The 24634-nt window shown below is 37.1% G+C and overlaps 3 protein-coding genes across 7 annotated transcripts in view; 1 reads left to right on the top strand and 2 right to left on the bottom strand.

Annotated features, from left to right (window-relative positions):
* Window positions 1–63: 63 nt before the first annotated feature.
* il17d (interleukin 17d) lies at window positions 64–4326 on the top strand. 2 transcript variants are annotated; one of them, XM_073911937.1, is made up of 3 exons: window positions 64–505; window positions 1595–2803; window positions 3038–4326. In XM_073911937.1, exons 1-2 carry the CDS (start codon window positions 198–200, stop codon window positions 1923–1925), a joined length of 639 nt encoding a protein of 212 aa, XP_073768038.1. In that variant the 5' UTR covers window positions 64–197; the 3' UTR covers window positions 1926–2803; window positions 3038–4326. The 2 variants fall into 2 exon arrangements, with proteins under 2 accessions (XP_073768038.1, NP_001018625.1); NM_001020789.1 differs by lacking the exon at window positions 3038–4326 and having other exon boundaries at window positions 198–505; window positions 1595–1925.
* On the bottom strand, window positions 2047–6593 carry eef1akmt1 (EEF1A lysine methyltransferase 1). Of its 2 annotated transcripts, none has more exon segments than NM_207087.1 (5): window positions 2047–2753; window positions 3761–4050; window positions 5185–5267; window positions 6173–6286; window positions 6498–6571. In NM_207087.1, coding segments are annotated over 3 exon segments (501 nt in total). In that variant the 5' UTR covers window positions 5265–5267; window positions 6173–6286; window positions 6498–6571; the 3' UTR covers window positions 2047–2622.
* Window positions 6594–7706: 1113 nt separating this feature from the next.
* xpo4 (exportin 4) overlaps window positions 7707–24634 on the bottom strand; it is a 50944-nt gene continuing 34016 nt past the window's right edge. For 2 of the 3 annotated variants that reach the window (NM_212674.2, XM_073911620.1), the window contains 13 exon segments: window positions 7707–8938; window positions 11257–11349; window positions 11959–12076; window positions 12183–12313; window positions 13946–14064; window positions 14148–14328; window positions 15846–16139; window positions 16223–16397; window positions 18261–18430; window positions 20015–20174; window positions 23032–23209; window positions 24161–24306; window positions 24386–24528. In NM_212674.2, the coding sequence (NP_997839.1) occupies window positions 8741–8938; window positions 11257–11349; window positions 11959–12076; window positions 12183–12313; window positions 13946–14064; window positions 14148–14328; window positions 15846–16139; window positions 16223–16397; window positions 18261–18430; window positions 20015–20174; window positions 23032–23209; window positions 24161–24306; window positions 24386–24528 (2106 nt within the window). In that variant the 3' untranslated portion in view covers window positions 7707–8740. 3 annotated transcript variants of the gene reach the window in all.

The raw sequence follows: 24634 nt of genomic DNA, 5'->3' as shown, positions 1-24634 counted from the left end.
TTCAGTATCAAACAGTCCGCCCAGTGTGTGGAGTCGAGTATCCTGATCGCATTTACGGGACAGACGGATGAGGCACTGCTTTACGCAACAATTGGGAAGTTTATGTGGGTCGGTTTGAGCTCTCTACAGGTCTGCTTTTACTCAAGCAACAGTCGCTTCGTCACACTAAAGAGACTTTAGACGCTGTGTGAACTGAAATGCGCGCTCCAGTTGTGTCGACGCTTGTTCTAGTCTGGCTGTGGTGCTGCGGGAGCGCGCCGGGTGAACGGGGACAGAAGGTGTCCAGGAGAGCGCCGAGGACTCGCTCGTGTCTAGATTTACCGGAGGAGATTTTGGAGCAGATGTTCGGGAGGCTCTCGGTCGGGGTACTGAGCGCGTTTCATCACACTCTGCAGCTTGCGACTCCGGAGCGCCAGAATCTGAGCTGTGGATCAGCGTCCCGCTTGGCGCGCGACAGACCGCGAACACCGGTCAATCTGCTCAGCCTTTCTCCTTGGGCGTACAGGTAACCGTAAACAACGGGAACAAGACTGTAAAACTAAATAATTTCATGATTCTGCTTAATTGAGAGCGGTTAGCTTTTCAGAACTTAAGAAATTAGAACTTGTTCAAACTCTATAGTTATCTACAAACATATTCATTTAAATACGAATGTTTAGTTGTACTGGCTTTAAAAGGGATGTTCACCCAAAATGATTATTTACTATTATTTTGCTTAGTTGAAGTTACAGCTGAGGTGACTTGCTTTCTTACATAAAATAATATTCATCGAGTCAACAGGTACAGGTGTGCCGAGAAACGCACCCCTGTCGCAAAATGCACCCTCATACTCATTAGCATCCTCTGTCTATTTTTTTAAATCAAGGCCACAATTCATTTAAAACGTAAAACGGTTGTTTTGATGGATAAAGCAAGAATAAGTGAAACGCATTTTAAAACGCGCTATATTACATTTACAAATGTAAAATAACATTGACTTGACTTGGCTTTTTGGTGGGTTTTAAACAAAGTTGTTGCTGTTTTAAACTGAACCACACAGTAAACAATTTAATTCATCTCATTGGTATTGTATTTAAAGTAAATATTTATTTATTTATAAATCTTCTGTAAGGGAAGGGTTCCATTTCATGAAACTCACTTCAGTCTCTCAGTGTCATCACTCTATTATTTATCAATTTCATGTAATAGATGCACATTTCAGAGGGGGAGCATTTTTTGGCTGAAATTTTGGGTGAAATATGCCTTTAACACTCATTGCTCCTCAAAAAAACTGAAGGGATATCTCACCCCAAAATTAAAAATGTACTCTCTGCGCTTCTAAACTGTTATGAAATTCATTCTTCTATTGAACACAAAACAAGAAGCGCAGCAGCCATTGACTTTCAACGCATATTTTTGTTCCTACAATGAAAGTCAGTGACTGCTTTTTTTTTTAACATTCTTGAGTATATCTTCCTTTATGTTCAACAGAAGAAATATACACAGTTTAGAATGTGTGGAGGGGGATTAAATGATAAAATTTTTTATTTTGGGTGAACTACCCTTTAACGAATCATCTTTGAAAGTAACTCTTTTTCATTGCTGTTGATCCAAGAATCTCCCATGATCCAGCGAGGTACCCTCGATATCTCCCAGAGGCGTACTGTTTGTGTAAGGGATGCCTGAGCGGTCTGAACGGTGAGGAAAGTGACCGCTTCCGCAGCACTCCAGTCTACATGCCGACTGTCATACTGCGCCGCACCGTGGGCCCTTGTGTGGGAGGCCGTCATTCCTACACAGAGAGCTATGTGTCCATCGCTGTGGGCTGTACTTGTGTGCCATTGTTGGAAAAAGACAGTAAAATACAGAAAAGCAAGCCAAGTGTGAGGAGAGTCGCTTCCAAAAACACAGTCTCCAGCACCTTCAGGAAGAATGAACTCAACTGATCATTTTAACATTTTTTTGTGGAGTAATTCATTTTAAAGAATTTTCCTCCACAGTTTTTGCTCTCACCAACCGAAAGAAAACTTCAGACAGAACTTGGCACTCAAGACTAGAATCTGCAGCTGTGAGGGCAAGCGAAAGGAAAACTTTTAGTGCCAAAACACAAACATTTACTAATCCAAAGTTGGGAAAAGTCAGTCATCATCATGCTGTTAAATAATACAGTATATCTGAGCACAAGTGTACAGCGGATCACCACACACACATTTCTTTTAAAGCCAAGCATGAGTGCTACAATAATAGATATCATTTACACACTAGAGCATATTATTCAGCTTGACTTTTTGTCGGCCCTTTTATGACTGCTTTATTTTAAACAGCATAGGTAACATAAGTCTAGTGTATGGTAGATTATATACAAATACTTTAAGCCCATGTTATGCTCTGACTCCAATGATTTCCAATGCTTCAGTTTTGTGACTGAATGTTTTTTAAATATGTGCTCAGCTGACAAAGCAAGTCAGCCAACGCATAATCAAAGACTGATCACAGATCTCTGATGAAGAGCCAATTTCTGCGCTGTGATCTCTGGGTCCTGCTATTCTCCAGTTGGAGTGAGAGGATTTATTGTCCCAAATAATCATCTGCTAATGTTCAATAGAGAAAACAGGGCTCAAATGATGTCCGTCTGAAAGATTTTCATGAGAGAAGCCTTGATTCATAGTTAACATAACAGCGGAACTCATTGGCAAGATTATGATTGTGTTTTGGTAAAAAACTGCACATCTTCAGATCCAGAAGTTTCCCAGCATGCTCCTCCATGATGGCTCCTGCAGTGTAAAGGTTTGAATGAGGATCAGAGACAGATACAATGTATCCAGTAAGTATTCATACAGTAGGCTTCATAGACCTTTTTCCAAAATGGATTAAATTCATTTATTTCCTCAAAATTCTACACACAATACCCCATAATGACAATGCGAAAAAAACGAGTTTTTGAAATTGTTGCAAATTTATTAAAAATAAAAAGCTGAATAATCACATGTACAATACAGGCCTGATTTGTTGATTGCTGCACAGATTGTCCTTCTGTAAGGTTCTCCACTCTCCACAGGAGAAAGCTGGAGCTCAGACAGAGTGACCATCAGGTTATTGATCACCTTCCTGACAAAGGCTCTTCTCCCCTGATCACTCAGCTTAGATGGCCAGCCAGCTCTAGGTAAAGTCCTGGTGGTTGCAAACATCTTCCACTTACCGATGATGGAGGCCACTGTGCTCATTAGAACTTTTAGAGCAGCAGAAATTTTTCTGTAACCTTCCTCAGCCTTGTGTCTCGAGACAATCCTGCCTCAGTGCATGTCAAAGGAATTGTCTGTAGACCGCTGTCAACCCTGGGACCTTATATAGACAGGTGAATGCCTTTTCAAATCATGTCTAAATCTAAACCTAATTTACCACAGGTAAACTCCAATTAAGCTGCTGAAACATCTCAAGAATGATCAGTGGAAACAGAATGTACCTGAGCTCAATTTAGAGCTTCACGGCAAAGGCTGTGAATTCTTACTGTATGTACATGTGTTTTTTTTTTTTAATTTGCAACAATTAAAAAAAAAACTCTTTTTTTTTTCACATTGTCATTATGGGGGATTGTGTGTAGAATTTTGAGGAAATAAATTAATTTAATCCATTTTGTAATAAGGCTATAACATAAAAAAACAGACAGACACAGATAGTTAGATAGTTAGATAGATAGATAGATAGATAGATAGATAGATAGATAGATAGATAGATAGATAGATAGACAGACAGACAGACAGACAGACAGACAAGCACTTGCCTGTACAGAGCAGGATTTTGCCTTTTGTGAGGTGTTTAACGGTGAGTGTGACCTTGCTGAGACACTCCTCTGACAGGTACGGTGGATCTGCGATGACGATGTCAAAGCTCTGAGGAAGCAGATCCTCAGGCAGACACAGAGGATTGTTGTAATCGTAAAAAACAAACTCGTCTCCATACGCTGCGAAACGCCTGTCAAACTCCAGCAAAACAGCAGACACACCTTCTGACCGCACAGACTCCAGCTGCTTCAGCTTCTGATACACACTCGGTGCACTTAAGCAGGCGATCCTGCCACACACAGACATAAGAAATGAAGACTCGTATTTAGAAACAATGTGCTTAATTGTAAAGATGACTTCAATTTCAAGTAAATGCTGTACTTTCTTTTTTGAGATTAATTGTTTCTTCAAAATATTCAACTGTTTTTAACAGTGCTGATAATGAGAATATAAAAGCACCAAATTATTGCAGAACTAGAAGACTTAATTGTGATAGTGAAGGATTGTTATAGGATCAAGCCTTTTTAAAATGCATTAAAATAGAAACATTCATTTCAGATTATAATCATTTGACAGTGTGAATTATTTTCATGTTTTGCAGTATTTTAGGTTGTGTTAATGCAGCAGTAGTGAGCATAAGTTACTTTAAAACATCTAAGAGCAATATAGAGCACAAAACCCCATTACCTTAGTGTGTTTGTACAGGCATGAACAATTTCATTCAAAAACAAGTCATCTGTGCCCCAAGACCACAAAACAATCTATAAGGTTTGATTTTTGTAAATTTATCATCTGAAAGGCTAAAAAAAATAACCGGACAATGTTTGGCCAAAAGTATCTATTTGTAAATCTGGAATCTGAGGGTAAACAAAAGCGAAATGTAGAGAAAATGACCTTTAAATATTTTAGCCATGCTTATACCCATTCAAAATGTACATTTTAATAAATTTACAGCAGGAAATTCACAACATGTTTTCATGAAACATGAGCTCTACTTAATATTCAAATAAGTTTTAGCATAAAAGAAAAATGTATATTTTTGCCTCATGCAATGTACTTTTGACTGTTCCTTTAATTATAGCTGTAATTTACAAAATATATACCAGCAGCAATTTACAGGACTCAAATCAAACACTAATATTTGGAAGAAGAAACGATGCAAAGCATACCATGATAATAACATGGCAAAGTGATACACCCAGATCACATTCCTCCTGTACAATGTTGTTTCTTAATGGAAGCAAAGTCATTATTGATGAACTATCAGCCCTTATTCGAGAGAGTATGTGATTTTGGATGCCGCTTTATTAAAGGCAACTATTCTTTTATATGAATGAATGTTCTAGTTCAAGCCCATCATTACTACTCTTGTATTTGTTTGCATTTCAGAATGGTTGCACAAATGTAAAATCTTAAGACAAACCTCCCATGTTCTCCAGCCTGCTGCAGGAGCTCCTCAGCTAACCGTGAGGCTGTTTCTTCACTGTACCAGAACTGACTCATGCGCTGTGGACAAACACATTCAATCTTTAAAATGGACTTTTTAACAGATACTACTTTTTTTCATTAGATTTTAGGTCATTAGGGTTATTTGATATGAGTACCCATTAAACAAATACAAGCACTTATTCTTTAGATACTTGCTTTAATTTCAAGAGTGACAAGTAACATTTCATGTTTTGGTCTTTGATTTGTCACTGAGATTAGAAGCCTACAACAGTATTCAGCTGTGAATAATTTTCATTTCACTTTATTTTAGAGTGTGTGTATACACTTCAAGAACCAGGTTTACAAGTTAACTACATGGTTATTGTTAGATTCAGGGGAAGGTTTAGGCATAGTACCTACTTATTACCCAGAACTAATGAGTACATAGTATTTCCACACAAGACAGGGTTGTAAAATGAGGTGCTACATTGAGTATCTAGTATGTAAATACGAATTAAACAGTCAATAGTTTAACTTCAAATCTACCAGTAATTATTCAGTAGATGCGATTTATTTAGTTAAATATTAGCACATATTTGTTAAATAGTAATTACTCTGTAAGTACTACCATCTATTACATACCCCCATTTACTCAAAAACTAGATATAATAAAAGATATAATAATAGAAATATAATAATTATCTTTTAAAAACTAAATATAGTTACTATTAATGAATATCTTACTTTAAAATAATATCTACTAGTCACATGAAAATCATGAGTAAGTTACCAGTCAAACATGAAGAGTTGTAGCTTAATGACAGAAGAACCGCACAGACAATCAGTAACTTACTTGTAACAACAATATAGTTGTTAGACACTATAGAATCAAATGCTAATATCTAATGAGCAAACACTGGTCTTTAAATCATCAGTGACAGGCTATATACATGTAAAACGCGAGTAGTGTAGTGTATCAGCACCCAGTCCTCCTCGACTGCACCGACACTGAACTTGTCAGTTTTGGCGGTGTCTTGTCCTGCTCTTCCAGTCTCGGCATAAAACTCCTGCAAAGCTGCCAGTGTGTCCGCAGAGAGCTGAGGTACATCATCATCATCACTGTCACTCATGATGAAGGAGCCTTTATATTAAAAGACGACACGGATGCATGTGAACTGAATGACTGAGGTAACGTACAATGAAGAAACATTAGCACAACGCTCATTCAATAATATCCTAACAGCTCTTGCTAAGGTAATTGTCGCAAATTAGATCTAAAGTAGAAATTATTTGCGTTTAAACACTTACCTAAGTGCGGAACGACCCTCTTTAAAATGTGTACAAACTTAAGATAGAGGACCAGGACAAACACAGCCTCACACACGTGTTTGAACTACGGTGGCCGAGCGAGTACAATCGCGCTGCAATTCAACCATAGGCTTTACAAACGAATCTGGCGAAGAGAACTTATTTTTGGTTCTTTGGGTTGTATTTCATTGTAGAACATCACTAGTAAGGGAAAGTGTCACCACTATAAAATATAATATTTTAAACCATCCTACATAATCCAGGAAAAAACGGCAGAACTTGTAAACAGTCTATGTATGATGCATATGTAGTATCATATACATATACAGGAGTCAACATTTGAAGTTGTTCAAAACGTTTCAATAATATTTTCCTAAAATTATTCAACAACTCCTTGTCTGAACAATTTTGAAAAACTTTGATACGGTTAAAATGGACTACTGTATATACACATTCTATTGAAAAATCAAGGACTGATCACATTAAACAATAATCCTTTACACACACAGCATTTCTCCCAGAGATATGTTGCAGCTGGAAAGATATCCGCCAGCGTAAAACATATGCTAGATAAGTTGGCGGTTCATTCCACTGTGGCGACCCCAGATTAATAAAGGGACTAAGCCCAAAAAAATAAAAAAAAAAATGAATGAACACAGTATTGTTCAGTATTACAAAATAAAAATTAAAACATAATCCTGTTGCACTAATACACGATTTTGGTTTTCTTGTAGAAAAAAAAAAACAAGAAAGCATGTTAAATGAGAATCATACAGCATACTTCTAAAATAAAGGTGATTTAGTGTTCAAAAATGTTTTATTTTGATCGTTTTAAAATAAATTGGTCTTACACATTCTGATTTTTCATAGTATTAGTTCTGGTACTTTTAATATAAATGACATATCTACCATTTGGTAGATGTTGATATTTTAGAAATGATGGGATGTGTTGAAAATGCATGAGTATTTTAACTAGCGACATTAGGAGTTAAAAATACAATACAATTTTTTTTCTTGGTGGGGCAGTTAAAAGGTTAAATATATTTTTTCCCTCAAAATGTTTGCCATTTAATATCAAATCCAAAGAACTGACAGTAATACTGAAATGGTCTCTGTCTTTTCCCCCCAGAGCTATGTATGCACACACATATTTCCAGCTCTTACACTACATTAAGTCAGACAACACAAACATAGACGAAGACAAAGGACTCGGCTTTTATATCAAGTTTATATACACTTTACAGATCATTTCAGGCATTCCAAAATAACAATTAGTGCTTTGAACAATGGAAATAAAGACCATCAAATGCCCTGAATAAAACAGCAGACATCCCTCCATCATCGTTTTTGGTATTTTATTGCTACAGCAACTTTGACTGCTCCACAACTGTGTGTGCGCTAATGTAAGATGAACATCATTGACATTATGGTCTAAAAAAAACAACAACTAACCAACAGGAGCAACAGGCGATCATGTGGAAACACCCATCGTATCGGGTCAGCTATGTTGAAAACCCTTTGAGTTATACTGCTGGCTGTTATCAGGGCAAAATGACAACGGCGAAAGAGTAAAACTACAATCAATCAAATCAATCAAAATGAAGAATTCAAACAAGCCCCTTTTCCTTCAGTGAAGTCATAAAAAAGTCAGAAAGTCGTCAGCTATAGTCTTATAAAAACTGCTCAGTCCTTTTAAACACTTTCATTTTTGTCTGCTTTTGAAAATATATATACACCCTTACACACGAAAGTGATTTGGTTTTTTTTTTTCCCGAAAGGGCCTTCCTGCAATCCAAGTCCCACTGGAAAAGGCTTTTTCTTTTCATGGCATCCATGGCTCAATCCTGTGAGCGCAGTTCGACTAGTCTCTGTGGACACTGCCGGATCTGAGCCATGAGAAACCGAAAGGCACTCGAGGAGAAGCGTCTGCAAAGGACTGTGTGTTTGAGTGAGTATAAAGGGGATTAAGGGGTCCGTTTTCAGAGAGAGTACCCCTCAGCACTTCATGAATGTTCATCTGAGGACCTCTCAGTGGTGAAGTAAACATGTTTGAGATGCTCGTGGCGGGTCGCTGCTCTCAGCCTTCGCCAGCCTCTCTCCTCTCTGGAGGCTGAGCGTCCCGGCCTGTGCGGCGAGCGGGCGGGCGCTCGGCTTCTCCATGGTTTGGCATGGTGAAAGGCTTCTCTGTGTGGACGAGGGCTGGAGAGGGGTAGCTGAAGTGGACAGGTGCCGGAGGAACTGCTTTATTTGACACACAGGAGCCCTCCAACGTTGGCGACGAACTCCTCCAGGCTCTTGAGGAAGGCCACCTTCTGCTTGCGGTCCATTGTTGGCGGTGTGCTGCTGGCAGTGAGGTTGTTGAACGCGTCCGCCAGCCGCTGGTAGATCAGAGCATCCCTCTGATTGGACAGCAGCGTCTCCACCAGCTCCGAGTACTCCGCCTGACACAAACACAGACACTTACTATACAGTTCATCAGCTACTGAAGGTCAAAGCATACTTGTATGCATGCAGTGTGTGAGATGGGAATTTCACCATCAACACAATAGAGGTGAGGGGGGGGGCACAACTGCACATTTACTGATGGGTATGCGGCTTCAACTTCTGCGCGCCTCCCCCTAAATCCAATTATATTTTATAACAGGCAAGTGATAGAGCCAAAATATTTCCATCAATAAATTAAAGATACTTTTTCCTCATCAATATGCTTTAAACAAATACATTTCGCAGTTCTGAACACAACTGAAATAGTATGAAGTAATAAAAATTAAGCATGTTAAGTCACAAAAAACTGAAATCTCATCCCTCCCTAAATCTCTTAATTTAATTTTCCCCAAAGTGATTATAGCACCTTAACTTGCCTTGCTTTGGACTTTCTTGTACTACATATGTTAGATATGGGAGTCCTAAAGGGCTAAAGAACTTTGCAATTACTTCTCACATGCATACTGTGAGCGGTGTCAGGTCTGTCTTTGCATGAACAATTGACTGAATCTGCTATTACACCTCTCACTAAGTGAAAAAAAAAGACTGCCAACTGTTTAGTATAAAAAACAAACTGCCTGAAATGTTCTATTTAAAAAAAAATGTTATGGGCAAACTTTGTTTGTAGCTAAAATTACAATAGTTTTGAGCAAAAGAAGTTACCAAAATGATTTTTTTACCACGATGATTTTTTTACTTAATAAAATACAATATTATACGCTTATAAAAAAACACTTTTAACAAAAAATATTTCTTTATTTTTATTATTTGAAACTATTGATATGCATAATTTCAAAAATAGTTTTGGCACAATGGCACCCCCCAGGCGTAGCGCCCCTCTGCACAGCATATACTGCATACCCCCTTTTTGCGCCACTGTAGAGGTGCATTCAGATTTAGTGAAGCACACATAAAATGTAGGTACACCTAAACAAGCTTTGGGTTGTTTTTTTGCTACAGTTTTTTTTCGAATTAAGCTGAGTGCACGCTTCCTTTTATTCTGTTGTACAAGCTTTATGCAATGTTTTCCTCATCGAGGAAAGTCATTGGCTACGTTTAGATGGACATCAGTAATTGAATGATTTGCCTTAATCTGAATAAGAGAATAATATGGTGAAGGTGTTTATGAGTTGCTTTTTGAATGTTCCTTTCATGATCCCGGTTTAAATGGTACAGCACATAATTCGATTAACGTCATTGAGTCACTACACTATTCATATTTCCTCCAAAGTTTTGTGTAATTTTAGGTGTTTAATTTTTAATTAGTGGACTTTAACTGCAGTTTGACACTTTCACTTTCATTTAGGAACATTTCATGCACACCCCGGTGACAAACAAGACATTGGATGCGAGTATGAACTGCTGGAACTGATAGAATTTGATACCGCATGCCGTATGGGGAAAAAAACTGCATTCTGCAATGGAGATGTCTGTGGTCTTTCAATGACTCAGTAGGTGCAGAGAATAGTGTCAAACAGTATTGTCTTAATCATATTAAAATAGGATTATTGATGTCCATGTACAGTAAACGTACTCACTGATGCACATATGGTCGTCGCTCATACTGTGTGACAGGAATTTACAAACTAAACCGAACAACTCAGGAGCCCTCAATCATTTTTAAGCTAGTTAAAGTTTGGAAACTGTGGTCTCTAATTGGTGTGATGTATGTGATTGAATGAGTTAATATGACAATCTATCAAGACAGAGGGAGAGCGAGAGGAGGAGAAAGAGCGGCGCTCACATTTCTGATGCAGAATTTCCTGCAATTGCTTTGTAATTTGCCAGCTCTTAAAACGGTGCTGTATATTACTACAAATGATTTTCACATAAACTTACTCATGATGTGTGAGTGGACATAGAATTTCTCATTTTTACCAGGAGTATCAAGTATTTCAGACCCATCTCCAGCCACCCTCCCCATTTTGTTATTTCTCCAGGAAAACCTCCTGTAATTTTGCCCATAATTCTAAACATCTACAGCATTGAGGTAGAACGTAAATGTCATTGCAAAATGGCTTTAATGTTATTTGTCAATTTGTAAATATATATTGCAATGACAAAAATGACTGAGGTCATCTACAAGTATTACACGATAAGTTGATATATTGATTATTGTGACAGGCCTAGCTTTAACCAGGCTTTGAAAAATCACAAGACCATGGATTTCTTTGTTCAATTACTGTTAATCAAACATAAAACCTACTTGCAGATAAGATTAGTGTAGTATTTTTGTAGCTGATATTACTGTTCCTCTGTAAATAGAGCTGCATACCTGATGAAGGCACACTAGTGTATACAGTGCTTCTCCAGCTGCTACAGTCATCTCAGTGTTGTGCTTCTGCAGCACGAGCATGTCAAACACCAACTACGGACGAACAGATAGTGAAAGAGAAATGCACATAATTAAAAATCATATATAGTGATCGCAGACCAAAACACATTACAATAAACGCTAGAGACATATTTGACACGCTGAGATTATAAACATCAGCCAAGAACTGATAATCAACCCAGCTATGACAAATCTGGCAAAAGCAATGCTAATAAGTTGTGGATTTTGAGTAAATACTGCTCGAAATGTGTATTATACACTATGATTGTTCAAAAGTTTGGAGTCAAAGTTATTGTTTACAGAATTTATAAAAAAAGAACTGAAAATGCATCAGGGTTTACAAGAAATATAGAGCAGCACATATTAAATATTACATTTGACATGACATGTTCAGCATAATCTGCTAAATTTCCAACTTTGAGAAAAATAAATGTTATGTTAACAGCTAATTGGGACGTTAGAATAATTTCTAAAGGATCGTGATAAACAGTGGATTAATACAACACATTATAAACTAATAATAAACTAAACTACTGCTTTTAATGTATTTGATATCTCTTGAACAAGTGACGAATGGTAACAGACATCACCTATTAAAAACTCCTGGCAGTTGACCACTAGTTCAGACATCATTTGACTCACTTTAAGAAAATGCCTCGTGGCAATAAATAGGGGTGTGTCCTTTTCCTGTGTCTTGGCACACTGTTCAGCCAATGGGGACAAAGCCTCCAGACACAGCTGACTGATCTCTGAGCTCATCCTGCAGTGTGTGTGTTAAAGGAAAACACTTCAGCAGTCCATGCAGTCAAAGAAATTCAAGACACTATGCTTGGCACATAACTCATGCTGAACAAAAGCAAGGATACGAGGTCATTCCCAGCTCCAGGGAGCACATGAGGCTCTTGAAGAGCTCCTCGGGCAGCTGAGGGATCTTCTCTGGGAAAATCTCACAGATGAAGGTGATGAGCTTATAATACTGGTTACACAGAGAGGGAAACTGAACATAGGAGAACAGAGATTAGGAACAGTAGCACACATTTATAAAAAATAAATAAATAAATAAAAACTAACAACTGACAAGAGCAGCTAAATAAAAGCATGTTAAAGATCCCATGAAGTGCTTTAAAGTGTGAATTTTTATTCAACGTTTGACAATCTCAACAAAAAAATGAAGAGAGTGTGGGACAGAGCTCCTCCGCTTTAAACAAAACACCAATAGTGTTGTTTTATCACAGCTCTGCAAGTGAGAGTAGTTGAGATCAAGCGCATCAAATGAAAAGGAAATGAGAAGCACCTTGAAGGAGGCGGAGCATGTCAGACCCTAGAGAGCATTTGATTGGTCAAGATTTGAAGAGAAGCTGAGGTATGAGGTGACGTGAAAAAAACTCCTTGATGAATATAGGCGGAAGTGACAAACTACAAGCTCTACATGTTTATATCAGTTTTATATCTTCTAAATGCAAATTGTCCCTGTTTTGGAGCACATTGGCTTATCAATGTCTTTAAAATTAACAGACTGAAACTAACATCAAAAATGTTTTATTTAATGTATTTTTATTTTATGTAATGTATCCATTTGAGAACAGCCATTACTTCTGAAAGGTTTCATTCATAAAGGTGTATACAAGGCTAGGATTCAGTGAATTGTAGTGTTTTGGTCATCATGACGCAGGGAGACACAAAAGCGATAAAAAAAAAAAACATACCTCTTTGAAAACTTTTGTCAATTTCATGTTTCATATACACAATCATCCACAGTAAGACATGTAGTGAAATGCTTTTTATGACCGTTTCTGTTTTTAATATATGTATTTGTAGCCGTTTTGCATTTTTAAAAATGTGTGTGTGTGTGTGTAATTACATAGTTTTTTTTACATTAAAGCATGGCAACATACTACTATAGCCAATAAACAAAATTGAGATTTTAACATCATACAGTGTTTTCAATAATTTACAGTAGGGCTAGACAATATGGCAAAACTGCAACCTCAATTAATTATTTTCCATATTGAATGATAACTATATATATATTTCGATATAAGCTGTTAATGTTTCCAGCTTTAAAAGAGTATCTCAACAATGACTAAAGCCACAAAGATTAGACGCTTCATTAAATAACATTTTAAAGTTTGTTTATGAACAAAAGTAGTACACATTATTCAGATGTTTTAGACATTACAATTTTCTGTAATATGCTTATAATATAGAATATAAAATATAATATTAATAGCTGTAACTGACAGCATATATGCAGCACACAAACAAAAATATACTTATTGCATTTTCCAAAAATAAACAATTTAAAATAAATATTTTACTGTTTTACCTAATGAAAGTTGTACAAATAGTCATCAATAAAATAAACAACAGTTTAACAGCAAATACTGCAGGTGGGAAAGTGAATCAAGCTAGCTAAACAATACTGGGTGATGTAGCACATCTCTATTATCAAAACAACTACAGATTCCTGTAGCTGCATATCTGCTGTGACACCGGCTCAGAATCTCTTAAGACAAAAGAGTAAAAATGTCCAGAGCTTAATATCATTATCAACATAAATTTTATCACGACTCGATTTATTTCCTTTATCAGCCCAACCCTTATTTACAGCTCAAAAGTTCAACTTTACCTTAAGCAAATCCTGAGACATGAGGGGCAGCACAATATTGACCCCATACAGCACAACATCAGCAGCCGATACGGCTCGTCCAGCACCTGAGCTCTGCTCCTGCCCCCGAAACACCTCATCTGCACACAACACATGCTTCGTCTTCATATCTCACAGCGTAAAGTAAGACTGGAGGTGAATGTTGAATAAAGAGTGCTCATACCGGTGTCGCTAAAGTCTATAAACTCTTTGGAAAGCAGGTTGGTGAGGAGCTCCATGATGAGCAGAAGGTCCTGGTACTGGTCCTCTTCTGCGGCCACATCCAGTCTCTTGCGGCCCAAATTGTTCTTGGAGTAAACCTGCAGCAGCGTCAAGCAAACCTCGTACAGCTTCATAGACTTAGTCTGAGGAGACAAATAAGGGGCATTTAGACTAGAAACACAAGTATAAGATAAAGAACACACAGTCCTCTCTATGAACACTGTGTAACTGTAAATCATCTTGATTTTATATAGCGATTCAGACAAGTCGTTTAAAGCAGCTTCACAGTAATGAACAGGAATATATTTTCTCATCAAACATGAAAAAAGTATTTGCCTGTAAAGAAGCTCTAAAATACAACAATGTCATTAGTCAGCTTAAGTTTAGTGAAGTAGTATAATGGAGTTAAAAGTATAATGGAGTTATAAGCAGTGCTACAGAAGGACAGTGGGTTGTTATTCAGTTTCAATCAGTGTGGGTTCAGTTCTGTGACGGTGTGGATGTTGCAAAATTTGCAGTTATTAAAGATTTATAAGCAGCTCCACGAGACAACAATGTCATTAACCTTAAGTTAGTTTTGCTCTCAGATTTACTGAACGTTCTGCCAGATCAAAAGGGCTCCTTAAGGGTCCATTAATGCATGAGTAAGACTTGGTTCAAATCAATCAGCGCGCTCTATTGTGCAACTTCATTAATATTCATTAATGTTACAGTGTAGACGACAGAGACGCCACGATGTGTTGGCAAAACAAGCTTGGAGTGTTGCTTTTATAATTTGCTGCAGTGAAGTTTTGTTTTCATTTTCTCTCTATGAGAGCGCAGCTGGACTCACGTGTGGATTACAGTAAACAGAGCTGGACACGCCCACTTTTCTGACTTTTTTCAAAGTAGAGGTGTGAAAACACCCTGCTGAAACAAGGGAGTTTCATGGCCCTTTAATATTTAGTAATAACATGAATTAGTAATGAGTGAATATTGTGAAACTAAAATGAACATTGTAACCTCTCCATGACATGTTAAGCCCTTGTCTTAACTTCAATTCAGCAAACTCTACAAATTAAGTAATTATTCCTTTACTTTCCTGTTAAATATTGTAAAGTTGCTTTAAAACAATCTCTACTGTCATCACCTTATTATCTAAAGTACTTTCATCATTTCTGTACAGCTTAGAATAACTGGAAGTATTGACACAATTAAGCCACAGTCACACTGCACTTTTCGCCCCATAGACTTGCATTCATATGCATGCGAATGCGGCAGACTGGAAATACAAGCTTGTGTGACAAGTTTCGCAGTTCGCTGCATAGAAAAGTTTATGCTTATTGAAATCTAACCTGTGAAACGGCATCACATGAATGCGTGAGACCAGTCTAAGATCAAAACATGATCCCTCTGTTCAGAAATGTTAAATATGGACCAAATCACTCACTCATTTAAATGTGTAATTATCTTGTTTAATCTCGCCCCTTTTCACACCACCATACGACAGAATTTCACATGCCGTGGTCACACTAGATTTTGAGCATAAGTAACCCCCGACACAAATGTCTAGATGGGAAAAACAAAGTGACTGGAGTTTGTTAAACCCCATGCGTGTGGAAGAACACAAAATGTAAAATGTGTCTGCATCAGAATTAGAGCAAGGGCAGGTGTCTCTCACCTCTCCCAGGTAGCAGATCTGTTTGTGGGCCACTTCCACAAACACCTCTATGATGAGGTTGACTGTTTCAGGGGAGTTCCTGTAGACCTCCATGAGGCCAATGCAGCTGGACAGGAAGTCCATGAGGAAGCTGAATAGAGACGCCACGTTGTCGATCTGCGTGGCTTCAGCAATGCCACAAAGAGCTTCCAACGTGGCCACGATCTCCTGCTTCACCGCTTCCTCTTGACAGATCTGAGCAAAATTCTCCTGGTTGATGAGGTTCAGGAAGCGCTGCTGGAGTGGATGAAGTACCTGTGGAGCAGAGATCAAGTCCTGATGTCCACTAAATAGCAATAAACATTTGAAATTCCCTCAAAATCATCTATTCTTCTCACCTCGGCCCAGTATTGCTGTTTGGTGTCAGAATCCATGTGAGCGAAGCCGCCCAGGACCAGGGCCTTCATTAGCGTGCGCTGGACTGTGCTGGACAGCATGTGCAATGGAGGACTGCGACTGGCAAACTGCTTTGCCAAGCTCCACCAGTTTTCACACTGCACCACGATGTTTGCCCTAAAACCAAAATAAAAACAGGCTGATTTTGACTGATATTCGGGTGAAGATTTACACCTGTAGGATGGTGAAGTGTGCATCAGTATTATTTCATATTCAAGTGTTTGTAGTCTGTCTTTGTTTTTTTTTAATTACTCATTAATAATAGATCAAAAACACAATGAATTCATCAACAGTAAGAAGTGAGACATTTACATTGTTACTATACATATTAAAACTATTTTTCAGATACAATCATGACACTAAAGACTGGAGTAACAATTCCAAAAATACAGATTTACATCACAGTTTATTAAATAAAACAAGTTTTAAGTTTTTCAGTTTTTCAAATTGTTACTGTTTTGGCTACAACTTAAAGTACTTTACTGTACAATTACATAATTAAAGTCTTGGTAAACAAGAGATTCCTGTGACATCAAATGAAAGTGCAGTAAAATGAGAGCAACACACATTTGTAGAATATATTGGTGTTTGAGTTAATTTACAATTAGTAGATTACAGTTAGTTTACATTTTTTCAAACATCTTGGTGGTTTACAAGCAAAAAAGGGTCTCAAAGCTCAAATGAGAGTTTGCCAGAATGAATTAATGACATAACATTGAGATGACTAGTAAATATATCTTGACTCAGTGCACATCTTGCTTTGCTGACCCAGAGACGCGACTTTTTGGGATTTGGGAAAATTCATCCAGCTGGAGTTTCTAAATCTCCTAAAACACCCGGGAGTCAACTTTTGCTTTCGCTTTCTAAAGCTTGTATGAGTTTTTGCATTACTCTTTTATTAAAGACTTTGCACTTCACAGCCGAGAGCGCACGTACCTGCGAGGCCGAGACGAAATGTACATAACAGATTCTTTCATCTAAATGATTCAGAAGAAGGTTATTATATGCTCAGAGAGGATGAAATTACTGATCTAAACTGGCTGCAAAATTTATGTACACCATTAGTAATGGTTAATCAACACATTTGCCTTACTTAAATAATCCACAAGTTAATCTACAAGTCTGCTAATTATGATCATTTTTAGAGATTGTCTTTTTTTATTCCTTTTTCTTTCATGCATTTCTCATTTGCCGATTATTATTTAATTGATTTGATGATGTTAAGATGTTAACATAGACCATTTTATGTACATGTCTAAAATGCTTTGGCATTCAAGTTTGTTTTAAACTTGAAAGAGAGAAAGGAGCAGATTTTACCTGTCAGTGGGTGCACATGGCTCCTGAATAGCATTAAAGTAAGAGAAATATAAATAGTGGATTTCTGGTTTTATTTAGACAGTCAACAGTCTTTGTTTTAACTTTAACCCATTGAAAAGAATCAGTGTATAACAGGGTCATAAATAAAATTACTGTTAAAAAATAAATTGTTTTGCTTGTCGCATATAGTTAACTATTTAGGTCAAGTGGGTAAATGGTGTTTCAATCAGTCTACACCGCAAGTGTATTTCAAATGTGTGGGAAGCACTGATCTTGACCATCACATGAACAGTAACAATAAATTAATGAAAGAAAGGAGCCGAAAAGAAAGAAAGAAAAAGTAAACAAGCACCATGGCTGTTTGCCACAAACATAAAACCACAAGAAATCACTGGAAGCCAAGCTGATCCTAAGGTTGTAAAGCACTCGTTTAGAAACCCCTTTCAGTTGCAATTTCATAACTCCACCAGTAGATGGAGTGCCCTGACAACATTGGTTCTGGTATCTACTGAGGGTAGTTTATGAAAACAAACTGCTGTCTCCCTTGTGCCCATCTGAGCAGCTGTTCTGTTCTGTTCTGTAGGGCGTTTGGCTAATTAGACACACATATTTAGCCCTCATTGAGGCCCACATACACATACACTGGAGCATGCAGACACAAACCTCTCTCTCTTCTCCACCAGAGTCACCAGCAGCTCCACGGTGTCATTGGCCAGCTCAGGCTCAGAGCTCCACACTGACAGATTATTGATCACCTTCTCCAGCAGATATCCAACAATCCACTGCGCTCCCTCAGTGTCTGCTCCAAAAGCTGTGCTGAGAGGCATACTGATCTGCAGGAGACAACACAGCAGACAAACACACAGAAGAAGAGTCAGAAGCTGGACAATGCTCTTTGAAAATGATGTGTGGAGGAACTTAAAACTGAAGACAAACAAAAAACGGTGACATGTTTCAGAATCAAAATCCTTGTCTAAAAGTGTAAATCCTGTAACTTTTACAAATGTAAAATGTATTACATTTATACGACAACACCAATACATATCTAGGAACCTTGTGAAATTATTACTATAATAAAAAATTATTTTGTTAAATGGCCAATTAAAACATGGCACTACAAGTGTTTGATTATTCTATCAAAATGTAAATAACTGAGAAGTTCAGTTTGCCTAACACAGTAATAAGAAATAGTTGTTCTTACTAATAAAATTAAGCGCAGTTTTTTTATTCTTGAAGCTCAAAATTGATAAATATATTTTAATATACTAATACTAATCAATTTAATAACATTTATGTGATAAGAAATTATATTATAAAAATACTTATAATAATAATAATAATAATAATAATAACAACAACAACAATTAGAAGCAAATAAAATAATATAAATAATATTTATTATTATCATCACATTAAACCTTGGTAAAAAATGACTTGTTTTAAATTGTTATATTGTTTTTTTGCAGAACGCAGAGGTCAGTTGTTCATGCTGCATGTGTGATAAATGCATTGTTTTTCTGTAAAATTGTATGTTTAAAGACGTGTATAGACTGTTTAAGGTGATTGATGTGATGCCTGAGTGATTGATGCCTGTTTCTGTACAATAGGTTTGTAGGTATTGGTTGTCTTAAAAGTTTTAGTTTAGCTTACTTGATCATTTTAAGGCAATCTGTTTCCTACAATTTTCCTAGTAATGTGAACACTAACAAGTAAACATAATTAAATATTTTGAGTCAACAGTATTGAAGTTTACTTTATTAAGTTGTAAATACAAACTGCTTTAAGTTATGCACACATAAAATTAATACACTACTTAGAAAAATTAAGGAAACCGATTGCCTTAAAATTTCTAAGATAAACTTACTACATTTTACAGTGTTGAAACAGTCCTAATTTAAAGTTAAAACTAGCTTTTATTCTAGTAGGTTGTCATGACAATGCTTGAGTGTGTGTACATTATATATAGATCTGTTAATAAAACCCAGAACACAATTTTTGGGAAGAAAAAAAACTGTCTATGCATCTACAAAAAAAAGGAGCACAAGCACTTTTTAGACATCCTATCGTAGACCTGAATAATCAAACACAATAGTCCATATAGTAACTTCATTAAGTGTACAGAAATATTTTATTCATTCAAAGTTTGCCTAATTAAATTTGTTGGTTAAACATTAAATTCCATTTCCCCCCACAGAATCTTACTGAAATGACCTATTATAGAGAAGATTTGATTTAATAAAACAAAGTCTTTTAACATGTTTTCAAAAGCCTGTGGTCCCTTCCATGAAAATTAAGCTACACTGAACCGAACTAAACTGAACTTCAACTCTGGAAACTGGACTGACAGTTTCAGTTTACAAGAACTTCTATCCTGAAATCACTGAACCCTGGAGATCACACTCATCCTGGTCACTCACTTGGCCATAGAGCTTCTCGTCCACCAGTAGGTACGTCTTTGCCCAGCGCCGGAGAAACCAGACGATGTCTTTGCCCATCTGAGGACTCAAGAGTTGAGTCAGACTTGCTCTTGTAGCCCGAGATTCAACCTCTGATGTCCTTAACACCGCTGATAACAACCTGAGACAGAAATGAAGAAAAACTGAAGCACAAATCTAGCTGAAAAAGGCAGCAGCACCAACAGAATCTGACAGTGTGTTCACCACAGGAAAATAGAGAGAAAAAAAAACATTAAACAGTAAAAGGAATAGAGGAGAGTTTATGGCAGTTCTGTCTAGATGCGCAGAGACTCAACAAAAGCCCACAATAACAAACGCCATTATTCCTTCACACCTCTGCTGGTAAAGAAAGAGGACACAAGAAAGGGATTAGAGCAGCTTACTGTCCTGGAAGAGCGACATCCCACACTCCCTGTGGAGAGCAGCAGCATTAAATGTTTGGCATTGTTTGTAAAGATGAAACCCCACTGACATTTGGGCCCTGTAGGGTTGGTGTCTGTTATTGGGAAACACAATCTCCCTGCTCACTGTCTTTCCAAATCCTCTCTCCAGTCTCTGCCATTCCCTCAGCCATCAACAGCCCGCTGACTGTCCAAATCCACTGACCTCCACGTCGCCCCATTCAAAATTCTCTGTCCTTCCCCGACCCGTCAGCTCAGAGTCCTTCCAGTCTCTCAATCCTCACCTCCATCCCATTTCAGAGTTTTGGAATAACAGCGTCCATTAAGCCCAAATCAGATTACAGGCAGATTTTAGCAGACAATACCTGAAGGTCTCTATGATACCCGTGCAGTAACCGCATAAACAGCTCCAGCATCCTTAAAATTACACTATTCATTAAATTCACAGTCTGCATCTCATTCCAATCAGATTAGAATCCGATCAAATATCTGACTGAAAATGCCAGGGGGAAAACAAGCTCTGTGTGTGTGTTTAAGCATAACATGTAGGCTGTCTCCTGCTACCTATGAGGCATTCCTTTGTGTAACAATAATAATAAAAAATTACCAACTAATGAATAACATTATTATTAATTATATTAAATAAAATCACATACCAAAATATTACAGAAATATTCAAATGACATTACTGTTGAGTAATAATAAACCACTACTTTCAAACAAGTAATTCAGGTTCAAAAGTATATATAAAGAGTTTAGAAACCTCTAAATGCAGTCTGAATTCTCCATCAAAAATGAACATTTTTCTCAGCCTCCTTTGTTTATGTTGACATATTTCACTTTAAAGACCACTAAAAGGACTCATTTATTTGCCATAAAAGTGATATTAATGAACATGCACACAGGAGCCTGAACAAAATACTCATTTTAGAAAAAAAATCCAGACGGCATTTAGAAGTTTTTGCATCTGAACCCTTCATATATAAAACTTATATTATTATACATAGTTATATTTTTGCTATTCATATAAAATATTTATAGAAATAATCCTTAAACTTAAAATTATATATTAATTTAATAATAGTATTTTATGTACAGATTACTTATTTAATTAGTCTTATTAAAAATAAAGCAATTCGTCTGTGCTAATGGTGTAGTGGTAAGTGCATCGACACATGCACTCCCACTCTGGTGCTCACAGCGACTCGAGTTTGATTCCTGCCTTGAAGTCCTATGTTGGTCTTTCCCCTCAGTCTGCTTCCCACACTTTCCTGTCAATACTCGCCACTGTCCTGTTCATTACAGGTGAAAACCCACAAAAAATAATTATATAAAAAATAAATAAAGCAATTTATAGCTGATGTGCATAATAATTAAAATTTGTAATTGCATTTGTTTGTATTGCTGATATCTTTTTCATTTAACTTTCATAAATATTACACTAGTTCATTACAATTATTATTTAACATTTATTAAATATTCATCTTGATTACATTAATATTAATATATAGATGACGAAGAAAAAAATATTAATATTATCAGCAACAACAAATGTCAAACCAGCTTTAAAAAAACACCAATTCCGCACACAGACATTAAAAAAAGAAACAGCTGAAAAAAGAAATGAATAAATCCATCATCCTGGATACAGCAGCTCCTGAACGGAGGCATTACTCTGGGCCCCCAGTGCTCTCCTCTGACCCCAGGCTCTGAGCGGCACCTGGCAGCCACTAATTAAATAATGTGTAAGGAGTGGTGCTGGCGCCGGGCAGGGGCCACTCGAGGGCTGCTGTGCGCGTGGCAGGCTGAGCTGGGCATGTGCCAGGGCTTTCCCCGCTGGGCAAACCAGCTACACATCAAACGGCTCGGGCTCTACCACAGCCAGCAGCAGTTCTGACTGATCAACTTTAAACACTTACATCACACAGACTCTGTTCCTGAAGGCAATAAAATCAGTCAACAGCTGATCTGCTCACTATCTGACCAATCCCGCTATTCTTTGAAAAAGCCATTTGTCAGATATTACACAGTCTACACACCTATTTACATTGTGCATTGTTGTTCTTTTCACAGTCCTTCTTCTTAAAAAATGTTGATGCAAAGACTGTTCAGATTGTGCCACATACAGTAATTCTCTCTCTTGTGCCACTATTTAATTTTACATACATTTTCTATACTATATTTTTTGAATCTGGCTAAGTTCAACATGCAGTCAACAGAGATTTTCCACCCAACTAGATTTTCCACCAAGTTCAGCTGTCAAAAACGGACGTTCTCAAACTCTCAAGCTTTGATTGACTCAACATTTGGCCAAAATCTTCTTCATGGTTGTCAAAAATCATTACAAGCCTTCTGATAAAACAAACCACTGGCTGAATATCATTCAAGTTTGATGTGAGAAAGCCATGTAAATGTAAGTAGTAAAATATGCTTGAAAATGTATTTGTATACCACTGCCAAAACGAAGATCACAACTGTGCAGAAATCATAGCATGAAACCCATATTTACCAAGTGCCAATAAGCCTGATCAGCTTTACAGAGTAGACACAACAGTGTGCAGTGTGAGCGCTCTTTACCTGATAACAGAGTCTGTCCTGTTGCACCCTGGGATGGAAGTGGCCTTTTCTCCTGGAGAGCCGAGGAGCTGCAGTGTAGTGTTGATGTCAACCTCTGTTGAGTGTTTAATGGAATACTCCATCACTTCTGAAGGTATTAGGGGGGTCTCACCCTGAGGGTCATCAGCCAAGAGGTAGCCTGTTCACACACACAAAACACAAAATAAAGTCTAGGTGTGTGTTGAAGAAACTTAAAATAACATGAACTGAAATACATGCTGTGGAAAACAAATGAAAAGACTTGAAAATGACTCTGCACTTATTTGATTTATTAGCTATGGGGTTAAGTGAAACATTTTAATAATAATTTTCTCTGCACAGGTCTGATAATATTTATTACAAATTTCTAATAAAGAAAATTGTCAATGGTTGAATTTTACAGTCTTTAAAAAATGTTAAAAACATTTTTTCAATCCTATTTGCTCAAATAATAAAAAACTCAATGATATTGTCATCAAGATTTTTAAGGAAAAAAAAAATTCTACCCATCCACATTGCATTAGAACCTCTTCTTTATTAGAAATAGGTGATACTATATAGATGTATTTTATTTAAAGCAAATATTACATAATATGTATGTAAATAAATATAAATGTACACAAGTAAAAAAAAAAAAAAAAAAAAAAAAAAAAAAAAAAAAAAAAAAAAAAAAAAATCGAAATATTAAAAACTTTCAAGGATTTAAGATACTGATGTAAACAGTAAACGTGTCATAACTGGCTTGTAAAAAGGGTTTAAGACTTTAAGAGTAACACGTTTATTAATTTGTTGTGTCTGAAAAATCATGGTAATTCCACTAAATATTGATTTAAAAAGCTCATCTGATGTTAAACATGTGGGCTGTTGTGTCAATATGTCATATAAACGCAGTGGCGCCAACAGGAAATTTTCCTTGGGCACCCCTGTATAAACGTGCCGGAAAACACAGCACATGTTTTGTTATATAAATGACGACATTTTTATTTGAAATATGATAGAAATATCATCAGTTTACAAAACAAAACAAAAATTACATTTTACTCAAGTACACACAAGTAAATGACGACAACATTTTTCATTAAAATAATTTCCCTTTCAGAACGGCACTGACCTGACACTAATATGAGCCAATGAATGTCTTCGTAAAGGTCATCTAGAACTTTTCTGTCCACCGTATCAGGGTCCGCGGCCGCCATGAGGTGCTGTTGGTGTCTCTGGAGTTGCCCATGAAGCCGCGTGACTCGGTCCTCCAACAATCTGCCAACAGATGAGAAACATGAAGCTCCCAGTGGTTGTTTATTACAGTGGTTTCTCTGAAATGAGTGCGTATCTGTACCCTGTGAGCAGAGGTATACAGTGGTCTGCAGCAATGCGGCCCAACATGCCGATACTGGCCAGCTGATCTGAGAACAGCTCTCTGTCGTCCTCCTGCAACTCGTTTATTTCTTCCTCTTCATGAGAAGCGACACCATTTGCAGTCTAACAAGACAAAGTAAAGCATACGACTTAACCATCTGCTGGAGCTGGCAGAAGGAGAGCCGTTTTTCGACATTTGTTGTGCTTCATGCTTTCCATTTTAATTAAG

This window comes from Danio rerio, chromosome 9 (genome assembly GCF_049306965.1).
Source record: "Danio rerio strain Tuebingen ecotype United States chromosome 9, GRCz12tu, whole genome shotgun sequence".
Classification (NCBI taxonomy): domain Eukaryota; kingdom Metazoa; phylum Chordata; class Actinopteri; order Cypriniformes; family Danionidae; genus Danio; species Danio rerio.
This window is presented reverse-complemented; position numbering and strand designations above follow the sequence as displayed.

Bases quoted from the DNA above. Each gene is read 5' to 3' on its own strand.
- eef1akmt1 (XM_005167551.6), bottom strand. From the start codon at position 6,319: ATGAGTGACAGTGATGATGATGATGTACCTCAGCTCTCTGCGGACACA. The intron at 5,268-6,172 runs GTGCTGATACAC...GTTTGTCCACAG, and splicing joins GTGCAGTCGAGGAGGACTGG to CGCATGAGTCAGTTCTGGTA. The intron at 2,754-3,760 runs GCAAGTGCTTGT...TTTACACTGCAG, and splicing joins CAAAATCCTGCTCTGTACAG to GAGCCATCATGGAGGAGCAT.
- il17d (XM_073911937.1), top strand. From the start codon at position 198: ATGCGCGCTCCAGTTGTGTCGACGCTTGTTCTAGTCTGGCTGTGGTGC. The intron at 506-1,594 runs GTAACCGTAAAC...TGTTGATCCAAG, and splicing joins CTTTCTCCTTGGGCGTACAG to AATCTCCCATGATCCAGCGA.